At 47.4% G+C, this 13,925-nt stretch overlaps 1 protein-coding gene across 1 annotated transcript; it reads right to left on the bottom strand.

The window, feature by feature from the left end:
• Positions 1-203: 203 nt before the first annotated feature.
• Positions 204-1,448, bottom strand: LOC146861924 (actin-like protein 7A). Its single transcript, XM_085643046.1, has one exon. The coding sequence runs from the start codon at positions 1,446-1,448 to the stop codon at positions 204-206; it is 1,245 nt and encodes a 414-aa protein (XP_085499172.1).
• Positions 1,449-13,925: the final 12,477 nt, after the last annotated feature.

Raw genomic sequence — 13,925 nt, 5'->3', positions numbered from 1 at the left:
TTCACTTTAACCTAGCTATAAACACACAAAACCAAAACAAAGAAAGCAAGACTAAACTGAAATGTTGAAGATACTAGATTTATGCTTTTGTAAAGACATAGTCTACTGTTATCCAAAATTAATAGTTCAGAAAAAATGTTTAGCTAGAAGCCCTGCATTCCTGGTTGGAGTTAAAATCTGTGTGGTAATTTATAATCAATAAATCAAAAACATTTTTTATAAATGACTAACGGTCCCTGGTCATCATATTCTTCCTTTGATACCCACAGCTGCTGAAAGGATTCAAGTGACGTCAAGACCGAGCCACCCGTCCACACGGCATACTTTCTTTCAGCTGTAGCCTCAATGACGGGTACTTCCTCAGGAAAAGCTTTATTCATCTCCCCCAAAAAGCGTTCCGGAAATCCTTCCAGCACAGTAGAACCTCCACAAAGCAAGATGTTGCCCAACATTACCTGTCGAAGGGCCGCGCCACATCTGTTGATACTGCCAATAGCCAGAGTATGTAGGCCGGGCTGATTTACTGCTAACAGTGATGGGTAAAAGAGAACTTCCGAGGACAGGAACCTTTCTTTGCTAACAGTGATAATGCGCCCATCCGGAAGTTCGTAATCAACCATGTAGTCACTGAGGGGCAAGCCCATTTCATAGTCCAGATCTAACGAAACATAGCAGCATTTCTTCTTCATGTAGTCCATCATGTGAAGGTCTTCATCAGTGAAACTGTGGCCAGCATCATTTAGTAGCTGTTTAAGGTATTTGCTAACATCAGATCCAGCATAATCCACTCTCTTGGTTATGTTGGGCACCAAATAGCCTTCATGAATGGGAACTACATAGGAAACTCCATGGCCAGTTTCAATGACCAGACCAGATATCCTTCCATAGGAGTACATGGAGAGTATGGATTGATTAGCAATATGTATCGCTGGAGAACCAAAAACTTCAAACATCATTTCTGCATACTTTTCCCTGTTGGTAACGGGACCAAGTGGGGGGTCTGATACCAATGCAGCATGTTCCTCTGATGCGATGTTCATTTCTTTTTTGAAAATGTACTCCAAAATATCTTGGACACAGTTCCAGTCCACCACAATACCATGTTGCAGTGGGTTGACAAGCTTCAAATGCATCTTAGTGTTTAAGAGCTCTTGTCCCACATAACTTTCTTTACGGTTGTCTCCAGTTTTGGCAGTTGCCTGAGGGTGCTTGCCCACAGTAGTAGAAACCACATAGGTCGGCTTGTGATCTCCAGCATAACCAGCTTTGCAATGGTGTGTACCAAAATCTATGATAATTGCCTTGGTTTCTTGCACTAGACTTGCCTTTGTTCTATCTTCTAGATTTAAGGGCTCAACTGCAGTATCCTCACCAGACTCCCCATTTGCTACCTCTGGGGTGCTTGTGTTTTCAAGGTCCTTTGAAACTTCTGTTCCCAAATCAGCCATGGAGCTGGACTTGCTTACCAGTTTGTATTCGCTCCTCCGTTCTGAAACTATTGATAAAAATAGTTCTGCCTTTGGAGCTTTTCATGTTGCTATGCCAATGGCATCACCATTCATTGTGAACTCACAGTCATGTTCTTTAACAGAGTTTGGAGAGTTTTTTTTTAGGTCTGGCCTAGAGACTGTTTTAGTTGCCTCACCAGACTAGTGCAATCCCAATAAATCATATTAACAATAATATTGCATCCAGAAAGAGGTTTTAGGACAGCCTTCTTCAGCTGTTAGTTTGTTAGATCGGAAATAAAATGTTGGGTCAGCCCACAGGAAAGAATATATGTAGTGGTGGAATGTGGAAGAGCTTTTTATGTCTGACCCACAGTCAGCTTTAGCGGTCTCTCAAGCACTGTGTGATAATAAATAAATAGATACATGTATTACATACATAGAGGCGCTTTGAGTTACCGACTTAATCTATTGGTTTGGTCAATTGTGCTTCCGCCACCACAGCCTACACCACAGGACTAGGGTTTAGCCAACTTCAGACTTTCGCTCTCCTGCACTGTGAGAGGTGGCTTTCTACCTGATCATGTGGTCATCCACCTTCAAAGAAGTGTGCGTACCTCAGTGCCAGAGTAGCTAGATCAATTTTTTACTTGTGTCAATGCTTTTTTTCTTTGCACTCAATTCATTTTTTATGTTCTAGCCATCCTTGTGTGTTTAAATTACGTCTTAAGGTTTCAGTAATTCAAAATCCATAGTAACTTTTTTGTGCACCCAATATGAATAATTTTTTCCTGTGATGTGCTGTAAAACTAAAAAGCTTTTATACACCTTTTTTAGGAACACTTGACTGTCAGTAAGAACTCGTTCCGTGATTGTTCATTTTTTAATTACATTTGTTTTAGAAGCACAAAGCCATCATGTTTAGATAATTTATTTTTTTAGCTTTTTATTTTTGTGGCATATGCCTGCAAAAAAAACTAAAATGTAAAGCAGTATGACGAGGCCGTACATTTTGGCTTTGCCAGTTCTTGTTAGATATTGGGTTTGGGGAAGTATATACCTTATGTTGGATCAGCTCGGAGAACAGCTATATAGTAATTATACTGTCAATTATGTTGAATTATGGCATTATGCTTGCATACTGCAGTCTGTGATCTGATTGGACAGAAATAGTGTGCGAATGGCGCAGCAGTAGTATTTGTTTTGTTCATCTCTTGTTGTAGCAAAGTTGTAGTAAGTTATTGTACAAGCAGTTTTTTCTGGAAGCAGTCGTGTAAATGTGTGTAGCATTCTTCGTTGCAAAACAAACTATAGTGGGAAAATACTACATAGCCAAGCAATTTATTATTTTGCAGCCAGGTCACCTTCAGATTGGAGATGAGGGAAATGAAAACAAGAAAAGGTAACAACTCTTCACCATCCATGTACCGAAATATATCCTTTCTCGACCTGTTATTTCCATTTTTATGATATAGAAAAAACAAGCATTAAAAATGCAATAGGTCTCGCCTTTTATTAAGTTAAAGCCATTTGCTTTGCTACACAATACCATTAGCAAAGCAAATGGCTTTAACTTAATCAAAGGCGAGACCTATTGCATTTTCAATGCTTGTTTTTCCAAGCATTGGCCGCGCGCGCACACAACTCCCGCTTCTCCCTCTCCCCCACCACATATCGCGTCTCGCCTAACAGCTAGAGCGTACGACCTCGAAGCTTGGTAACCAGGTTTGAGTCTCTGCGGTTCTACCTCTTGTGATTCTGGGCAAATCACTTCATCTCCCCACGCCTAACAAAACATGGATGTGCCCGTCTGGAACAGCTGGTGCTCGTGTAAAGCGCCCTGATACCTCCGGGTTGAGTTCCAGCTATATAAACCTACAAGACAAAAAACACGGCTCTGCGGATCTCACACGCCCTCACACGTGCACTCACTGTCACGGGCCTCAGTGATGCTCTCATGCTCGTGGGGGATGCACTCTCCCCCTCCATATGTAGCCCTCGCTCCGAGAAGATTCACGCACTTCCTGCTGGTTGGTGAAGAGTGAGACACAAGCTCTCACGTGACAAAGTCGGGGTATAGCGCCCACCAAGCGCATTTCAGGTTTAAACAAGCATCGTCATACAAATAGAACACGGTGACAAGTACGGGGTTGTTTGCTCAACCCCACGCCCCAGTGACACACTCAGGAGTGACACCCTCAGTAATGACACACCCAGTAATGACACACCCGGTAGTGATACATCCATGAGTAGATAACCTCAGGAGAGACACACAGGACTGACAAACTTAAAAGTGACACACTCTGGAGTGTAAGTACATGGGCCCCTGTCCCTGCAGGCTGGACCCATTAAGATGTGGCCTAACAGGAGTGACACCCTCAGTAATGACACACTCAGTAGTGATACATCCAGGAGTGATAACCTCAGGAGAGACACACAGGACTGAGACAAACTTAAGAGTGACACGCCCAGAAGTGACACACTCTGGAGTGAAAGTACATGGGCCCCTGTCCCTGCAGGCTGGACTCATTAAGATGTGGCCTAATGGTTAGAGCATATGACCTCGAAGCTGGGTAACCAGGTTCGAGTCTCTACGGCTCAACCTCTTGTGATTCTGGGCAAATCACTTCATCTCCCCACGCCTAACAAAACATGGATGTGCCCATCTGGAACAGCTGTTGCTCGTGTAAAGCGCCATGATACCTCCTGGTCGAGTTGGAGCTATATAAAACTGCAAGACAAAAAATACGGCTTTGCGGATCTTACACGCCCTCACACCTGCACTCACTGTCACGTGCCTCAGAGGTACTCTCGTGCTCGTGGGGGATGCACTCTCTCCCCTCCATAAGTGCCTCTCTCTCCCAGAAGATTCACGCACTTCCTGCTGGTTGGCGAAGATTGAGACACAAGCTCTCACGTGACAAGGTCGGGGTATAGCGCCCACCAAGCGCACCTCGGGTTTAAACAAGCATCGGCATACAAATAGAACACGGTGACCAGTATGGGGTTGTTTGCTCTCCCCCACGCTCCAGTGACACACTCAGGAGTGAGACCCTCAGTAATGACACACCCCGTAGTGATACATACAGGAGTGATAACCTCAGGAGAGACACACAGGACTGACAAACTTAAGAGTGACACGCCCAGGAGTGCCACACTCTGGAGTGTAAGTACAGGGGCCCCTGTCCCTGCAGGCTGGACTCATTAAGATGTGGCCTAACGGTTAGAGCATATGACCTCGAAGCTGGGTAACCAGGTTCGAGTCTTTGCGGCTCAACCTCTTGTAATTCTGGGCAAATCACTTCATCTCCCCGCGCCTTACAAAACATGGATGTGCCCGTCTGGAACAGCTGGTGCTCCTGTAAAGCGCCCTGATACCTCCAGGTTGAATTCGAGCTATATAAAACTGCGAGACAAAAAACACGGCTCTGCGTATCTTACACGCCCGGAAATTGCTTGTACTGTCTCCACGCAAGGAAGCTAGAGATGTTTAGGAATGACTGCTGTGGCACAAAATGCCATGAAGGTGCTTGTGTGTGGCATAGAAGGACTCCCTGCAGATAAATCACGGATTACAGTGACATAGTGTGTGACAGTAAGAAAATAACAAATGCTCGCCATGGCGTTTGCCGCCTTTTTCTGCCGTCCCACTTGGACGGCCTCGCCTGCTAAAAGGTTTCTTGTCTTTATGGGGCCATGTGTTTGGCCCCATAAAGAAGATAAGAAACCTTTTACGCCAGCAGGAAGTCAGACGAGCCAGTCCAACTGGGACGGCTCTAAAAGAGAAAAGTGTACGTCACTGGAAGCTCTTTTCCAATGGCTGGCCACCATTTAGCATAAACGGTGATGCCAGCCAATGGAAAAGAGGGGTGGGGCTTATACCCCGCTAGTGAAAGCTACCCAAAAACATAAAATCTTGCCAGCGAGACTGCGCATGTCTGAGCAGCCTACGCTAGCCGAGACCTAAAAATGTAAGGAATTTTGTTCTGACCTGCATTGACATATTTCCTATAAGATATACTAGAGTCTGTATATAAATCAAGCATGTAATTATTTCAATCTCGAGAGCATCAATATATCTCTTGTACATCATTATTCCCTGCACTTTGCCCAATTGATAATTTTAAATATGAAAGAATTGTCAGATTGATCCAGTAAAATTCACTTTTTGATAACTGTCAGCAAATAAAATTGATACAATACTGTTTTTGTCGTTCAGATATAGAAACCAAGGCTGTTTTTAGGAAACAACCACATTTCAGTAAAATTCAGGGTAACCTGTTGATGTACCTGTACAGCCAAAGCAGTTGCCCTGGCGCCCGCAGGGTGCCCTAGAAGGGCGGGCCTCTAGTGCCAGCAAGGCACCAGCCCACCTCCCTTCCTCTAATTATGGGACCCCTCAGGGAGGAGTCCCCCTACACCGGCAGCCAGGGGCTGCGGCGCGCAGGGCGCGTCATTTCCAGGATGCGAGGAACGGGGGGTATATAGGCCTCCCCCACCCTCTGTCCTTCCTCTTTGCGCACTGGACACACCGTTGTTTGGGACGTGGGATCTCCTGGAGCTGTTCTGCGTATGCGGTGAGTGTCTTTCTCCTCCCCCACCCCCTTCGGGGACTAGGCTGTTAAGCCCGGCCATTGCCGTGGCTGCGGCCGGCTTGGGGGGGCAGGACAGCTCCAGGGGGCTTTGGTCAGCAGCCCCTTTCCCTGGTCGTTTTGCCTCCGGCAGACCGGAGAGGAGGGTTGGAGGCTCCAGGCCGTCTAATGCGGCTTACTCGACTCCGGGGGCCCGACCCTCGCTGGCCAGTTGCAGCGTGGGGGATAAGGGGGGGCCGAGAGCACCGCGAGGCCCCCTCCTCGGCCTTCTTCTGTCCTGGCCGTGGAGATTGCAGCATGGCTGTGCAACCCAAGCAAATCTTAGCCCTAGACAGCGGAGCAGAGAGCAGCTTCCCAGCCTTCTACCGCTCTTTGCCCAATAAGCCCAGCACCACCCTACAGGTCTTTGATCGCAGCGATTACTACACAGTGCACGGCAGCGATGCACTGTTTGCTGCAAAAGAGGTGTTCAAGACCAATGGAGTCAGCAAGTACTTGGGGACAGGTAACTGCCACTCCAGTGCCCCCACTGCACTCCGATTCCAATTAGGATGCAGGCTGATCTATTGTGCACATTTCACTTCTAACTGTAACATGATCTCCTCGCACAAGCCATGTATGGTCAGCTTGAGTCTTATGTCAATGCCAGTCTATAACTCAAGGCCAGCCCTTGGGCGCACTGCAAGCGGGCGGGTGTTAAAGCAGGCCATGAGTAAATCCCGGGGGGGGGGGGGGAGCGCCCGGTTGGGCACCCCCCGTACCAAGCGTGTCGCATCCCTTGATACAGCTTGCGTTGGTCTTGTTGCGGTGAGTGCTGGCCATTTTCAGCCCCTCAACACCCCTACTCTTTCCCTTAATTAACAAAAGAATCCGGTGGCTCCGACCTCCTGCTGGCTCCAAGCCTGGGGGCTCGGGCTGTACCAAGTTCCGACTTGGTTGTGAAGGGGTCAGTGGCGGTTTCTCTTTGAGGGCGTCGGGGCTCCGCCCCAGGTACATTTTTCAGATCATATTTTTTTTTTTTTTAAATCCCCAAAGTAGAACACAGGGACTGCTTAGATCACATTTTATTTTATAAAAAAAAAATCCCAAAGTAGAACACGGGGCACTGTCTCACTGCAGAGTCTGCAGTCTCACCAATACTGGCGCAGCTCTGCTGTCACGTCACGTGACTGATTTGCTCCCGGACCCAAAGAAGCCTGCTATGTGTTTGCCGGGCCGACAACATCACAGCCCTGAAGGCTGTGATGTCATCAGCTCGGCAAAGACCTAGCTGGAAGGCCCAGTCTCCACCCCCTGATGACGTGGAAGTTAAGTTAGCCCCGGGCGTTTTAAATACAAGCCCGGGATCGCTAACTCTCCACGTCAATCAGAGAGTGGAGGAGAGCTTGTCAAGGTGTCACCCCACCCCTGACCGTCTGCGCAGGCTCGATGACGTCGATCTGACTGCTTCCCGCGTGCGTGAGTCGGCAGTTGGAGTATCAGCAGCCATTTTACTCTCCACTCCAGATGGATGGACTGCAGAGCGGAGAACCAAGGTCGAGGTCGGAGGCGAGGCAGTGTGTCCTGTTGCTGTCCGGAGTAGGGCAGTAGTAGGAGGAAGGACTTGTGAACTCAAACAGTTCACACCAGGTGAGGAGCAAGAGAAAAGATGCTTTTCAAAGGCATCCCCAGCCATGAAAAGGGTAAATATTTGTTTTTCCAAAGAGAATGGCTGTCCCCTGGGCAACTTCTCTGGCCAAAGTAGGAATGGAAGGACAGAACTAGTCTTTTAAGGAAGTCAGATAAATGTCATGCTCTCCAACGCGGATTGCCATTTTTTCAATGCTGTCTGGCTCCATCTCCAGTGGGAACAAAGCAAGAGACATTATTGCACGCCCCTCAGCGATGGACCTCGGGGGGCAGCTGACTGTCCTTCCTGGTGTCTTTCGCGGACGCGGAGCGGGTGAGAAAGTGTCTTAACAAACTCCTGAAGGCCCTTTCACGACCAAACATTGGACTCCCGGGTGTTTTAGAGGGCTGCCCGCGCGAACATTGGTTCATTTCCTGCACTTGGTTTGGCTCGTTTGACACGTTGTAATATTGTCACCCGCTTCATTAAAATGCTCGTTACAGACCCTGCAAGGCAGAATTTCAGCCGTTAAATGGGGTCAAGGTTCGTCGGGCTTGGCTGTGAGTTAAGTGTTTAGGGCTCGCTTAGGCCCGGGTGGAAGTGCGGGGTGGAATGAAAGGGAACGAAGGGCTGTCGTCAGGAAGCTAACCCTTGTCCCCACAGCCTCCACTGGGGCCCTATTCACCAGCTCCTCTGGGCGAGGGGCCTTTGAACGGCTGGACGCCACTCCCAGATCATTCCACTTTAACCAAGGCATTTTTTCCACGCTGCACAATTGGTTTTCTTTCATTGTTACCACTAATCGGATTAGTGGCATTACAAAAGGATTGGTACATGATAATTAGTTTATTGCTCGGCCCACAATGCAATTGGCAACATCTTTCTGAGAAAACGCAGGCAAAACGGATCAGGAATTGGGGGTAAATGATTTGGGACATTCCAACTGAAAACAAAAGTCTACAAGTTACACAGACCTGATGGTTTTAATTTACAACTTCAAACAGTTTTTTTTGCATGGGCAAAGGCGCTGCACAGACAAAAGGCTGGTATTTACATAAATGTTCCCTGGAATTTAAACCCAGTTTCATGAATAAATCCTTGGGATAACAAACTCATATAGATGTCTGTTTCACGCACCAATTGCACTTTCCATCATTTTGCAAGCCAGTCAAAGGTTCCATGAAATGACAATGATTATCCAACATCCCTGGCATTCCTGAAAATAAATTATCCCGCACCATCAGATGCTAGAATCATGGTTTGAGTGCTTCATTATTGCCCCAGGATTTTAACTGCAGCAGCGATTCTGGGAGCAGTGTGGTCGTGTTTGGAGAGTGGGATTTTACGAGTATAAGAACATTGGAATATTGGTAGCTCCCATTGAAAGCAATAAAGTACTCCGGGCTTTTAATGGACGGTAGAAGCCCGAAGCTCTGACAGTTCAAAGTTATGGCCTCACGGAGCCTGAGGGGATTTTAATCCCGCTCATTCCGTAGTATAACGTTCAAACTGGGAGAAAGTATATATATATTTTTTTTTAGTTTTATGTAGCGTGAACTAGACCCGAGACATCGTGCATCAATCAGAGCGCTTCACATGAGCAACTGTTTCGTTACACAAGGACACATTCATTTTGTTAGGCACTAGGAGATTAAGTGATTTGCCCAGAATCACAGGATGTGGAGTCGAGCCCGAACTCGAACCTTGGTTTCCCAGCTCCAAAGTCGACATTCTAGCCGTGAGACCACATCTCTGTTACCAGAGACACCAAGTGTTAAGTGAGGGTGCTTGCATTAGTTGAGCTATGCATATCAGCACAGAAGGGATAATCATAGATTTGATGGATAGGAGGTACTTCCTAAAAATGCGTCACTCGCATGCCAATAACCTGTTTATTGCTCACTGAAGGCTGTTTCTTAGCTCTGGAGTACATTTACCTATAAGCTGCACCTTATTGCTCTTCCTGCTGGTCTGATTCCACTGATCTCATCCTCGAACACAAAGCCTGCAAGATCTGTTTCTTCTGCAGCAAATTTACATTTATAACAAGTCTGTCGCTTTTCAACTGCGCCCGGTGTGTCTGAAAAGGTGGTTACTTCATGTGTGTCTTTTGAAGACTTTCATATTAAATTCACTGACTTGCAGTGATGGCAAATATGTATTTTAGGTCTGAGAAAGGAGTCTGTGTGAAAGAGCACCTTAATTCAAGGGGTCAGTATTTCAAGTGGTCAGTGTAGTGGCCTGGGCAGTCATCTGAACCGTAGCTCACTCAATCCCACATCTGCAGTGATGCAACATCTGTAAGGGAGCACATATTTGCATGCAAGGAGTCTGAATGTTGGCTCATTTCACTTTCATCAATGATATAACCATGTTTGTTTTCTTGTTGGAACATATAGAGTTATCTACTAGTAATATTTTGTTGGTGGCCTCATGGGTGTAAAATAATATAAATGTGTGAACCCATACAAGTTTGAGAAAGTTATGTTTCTTCCATGCACCAATGCATATTTCATGTAAATATACAAGTTTTTTTAAGTACTGGTTCACCAGACACTTTAGCAGTGATGTACAAAGTATTTAAATTTAAAGTATATAAAACATACTTCTTGTACTATTAAACCTTCTCTACACAAAGGTTTTGGTCATCTTCCTGCTCCTTATATATTTTTTTGAAAGGATTTTACCATGCTTGATTGTTTAAATGTAAATCTATATAAAGCATTCTAAATTACTGTTTGAACAATTGGCTTTGGGGTGAGGGATATTTACGTTTCGTCTTTCAACTGTAAAGCTAGCCGGCTCAAAGTTTGGTTGACAGTCTATAAGATTGGATTATTTTTTTCTTCAAATGAATATTTCTATCTGTAGCCAATTATATCATATGAAGATTTCATTCACCTCCTGTGTACTTGGCTTTGAACAAATGATTCATAAAGGAAACAGACAAGCACAGGTAGGGGAAACATTTTATGTGTTGCATGCATGTATATATTTTATCTCTGTATGCTTATGTGTTTTTTGTTTATACATGGTGCCTTTATGCATGCTATTGAGTTCCAAAAAATGAACACTAACCAATATGAGATTCAATTCTATATGGAAAAAGAAGGCATTTTACTCTGATGGGCTACCTTGAATGCAATTTTATCTCAAGTAGCCACTTGGTCAGTAGGCAGATCCAACCTATTTATGCAACATTGTTAAAATTAATTGTGGTTTATTGCAATTTAGAATGGTTTATTCATGAGGCCTTGGAACTGATGATAGTTTTAGGGGAGGCAGTGGCCTGTTTCTGTTAAGCACAATGGCTTCCGAAAGTCTTGAAAATCCACCATTTGGCTGCTAATTTTTCAAAATTTTCTCGGGGGGGGAACCCCCCCGAACCCTCCGTAGGTGGTTCGGGCTCGCTCGCTGCGCTCGCTCGCGCGCCATTCGACACCAAAAATTTTCAGCCCCACCACTTTAAAATCTCACCAGCCGCCACTGGAAGGGGTGTGTCTGAGGCAATTTCCAGCGTGGGCCGGTCATCCTGTCGAGTGGGGCCAAGCTGGTGGCCATCACTGTTTCCAGGTTGCGAGTGGGGGGCCAAAAGATCAGCATATGTTAAAGGTCAGGGGCATGTTCGTGCCCGGGTCCGACGGCATTTTTAATGCCCGATGGCATAGACTGACCCTAGCTTTTAAGGGTGCTGTCACTGGAGCCCAGCGTGCCGGTCGAAGTTTGACCGGTTTTGCCATGGGGGCAGGGAGATTAGTGCAAACCCCCCGCTGTTTGCGCGGTGGCTGGGGCAGTGCCACATCCCTGGGTCCGGAGTTCGCGGTCAGGGAGGGAAAAGGGCTCTACCTACCAGCAAACTTAGGGAGATCGTTTTATGGAGCGGGATGGAACCATTGAGTGGCATGTGTGGTGACTCAACCCTCCCACCGGGGTCTTGCCGAAGCTTTATATGCACTGTGAGCTACCTAGTGTCTCGTCCCGTCTGAGGCGTTTTCTAGTATAGTGCGAATGTTGACTGACCGGGTTCTCCCCCCCCCCCCCCCCATCGCTATCTTCTGTCCGGCTGAGCCTGCTCCAGGGCCGCAGTGGGGACTCCGAGTGGCGGGCTGGGGGGGGGTGAGCAGCGAGGCCGCTCTGTGCTCATGCCTCAGACGGGGGCGCCGTGTTGTATGTGGGTGGTCTGGCAAAGCCTGTGCCTGATGCTGTGTCATTCAGTGGCACACTCCCTGCGCGGGTGTTGCGGATCCGAGGTGAGATCGTAGGGTAGTGGTCCGGTGGTGTCGCGTCGTGGGGGGCCGGGGTCTCTGGCGACGATGGGGCCGTACCCTCCTGGTCATGCTGTCCTCGAGGCTCCGTGGTGCACTTTTGGTGTATGCAGCATTGGTGTAGTGTGGGGGGAGTCCAGGGCCCATTGGGGCAATTGCTTTTAGCCTCCTGGCGCCCCCTCCGCCTTTGAGGGATGGACAGCCCTGCCTCTGGGCCCCTTCTTGCCCGGCACCATCGGTAGAAACAATTACGTTTTTCAGCAAGGTCTCGCTGCAATCTGGCGAGGGTGTCCATAGACTGCGTTGAGTTAGAGCCACATGCTTGTTGCCCGGGAGGTGCGACCTGCCCGGGGTCACCTGCTTGCCTTTGCGAGGCGGCCGAGGGGCAGGGATGTGGGACTTGGTCAGTGGATACTGGAAACACCTCGCAGCCGTGCATTTAGGTGGGTGCCACGAGGTATCAAGGCCACAAAGTGTCAATACGCATCCTGTGCTTTGTAGACTCAAGGGGTCTTTCACTACTCGTGCAACACTCCTATCACTGGGGAATACATTTTCTCGGTCATGCGTTGGCTGAATTTTCTACAGCCTCTTCTCCATAAGGGGCCCCTATCCCCACTCTTTTATAACGGTAAAGCTGGTACTGGTACGGTTGCAAGATTGAGCCATGCAGGCCTCAAAGCGTCTGAGAAAATCCGTGCCCACACATGGCTGAAAACTGCATGGCCCGGCACAGTTTGAGGTGCATGTGTGGAAGGCATTCAGGTTTCACTGCTCAGGTTTTCAGCAGCAGTGGCGTCGTATGTTTAGCGGCCGGCTTGCAAACTGTGCCCCTGTGTTAGAAAGTGGATTATAAATGTAAATAATTTCTAAAAGGTGCATTGCATGTGTTAGCGAGGGTTCTCCATGCCAATTGTAGGCCATTTGAGAGGAGTTAATATGTGATCACAGAGGCCAATGGGTAAGAAACTGGCCTCCTGTGGCTAGGGGTTATGACATCACGTCACATCTGGGGTGGAAGAATGGCATTTGCATGTTCTGCCTTTAAATTGATGAATCAGGAATCCTGCGTCGCAGGGTGTCTGCATAGCCTTGTTTGGTTTTGGTAGTGGTCAGCGTGCGATGACCTACAGTGAATTAGGCTGTAGGGATTTTGTAAGCACAGCTGCGACGGTGTGTTGGGCTGTTCTCGAGCGGCTCTGGGGTTGGTGTCGGGCAGGGTATCATTCACATGGCTTTACCGCACAGGGGTCTTTCAGTTCACCATCGGTTATCTTCTGCGTTGCGGTGCCTGCTGCCCAAACCATTCTTACAGCTTTGGGGGCCTGGTTAGAGAAGTGTTCCACTTGCACACGACCAAAACTGCACAAGCCTCACTGGCACCTACCGAGGCATCGGTGCCAGGGGTGACCACCTGCATCGCAGGCAGTGGTATTTGCCTCTCCACCTTAGGGGCAGTGAAGATAGGCACATAAAGGGCTAGCCCCCCTCGGCGCCGTGGGGTGGGGAGCAACTTGAGCAGCATGTCGGCTGATGTAGACTTGCACAGGATGGTGTGTGAGAAATATTAGTTAATTTGCAGAAATGTTTGTGTTTGTTCCACGCAACATCAATATTAATTATCTCTTAGATCAAAACAGGACCTCAAAAATGAGAATTGGTGGGTGTCACAGATATTATTTGCAGTAATGTTAGTGAGCTGATGCTGTGTTCTCATGTGGACAACACAAGTCACTATCGGTTCTTGGTTCACTGTGTGCCAGTTATTGTTTTCTTTTCTTAAGGACACCAATCTGCACAGACCTTTGGGCCTGCATTAGCCACACATATACCTCCTCCATTCTGGCCCATGCTAAGACCATTCTGCTCTGACTCCACTTTTGGTCTGGCTGATGCCATAAAGCCTTTTACTTGTTTAATCTCATTGGACACATGGTGGCACGTTTATTGTCATGTGTGTTTCTGTCTTAGCATGAGGGTCTGCGATTGTTTCGGCTGGTTTCTTCTTGAA

The sequence above is a fragment of the Triturus cristatus genome, chromosome 2_2 (assembly GCF_964204655.1).
Source record: "Triturus cristatus chromosome 2_2, aTriCri1.1, whole genome shotgun sequence".
Taxonomy (NCBI): domain Eukaryota; kingdom Metazoa; phylum Chordata; class Amphibia; order Caudata; family Salamandridae; genus Triturus; species Triturus cristatus.
Note: the sequence above shows the minus strand (reverse complement) of the source record. Positions and strands in the feature narration are given on the sequence as shown.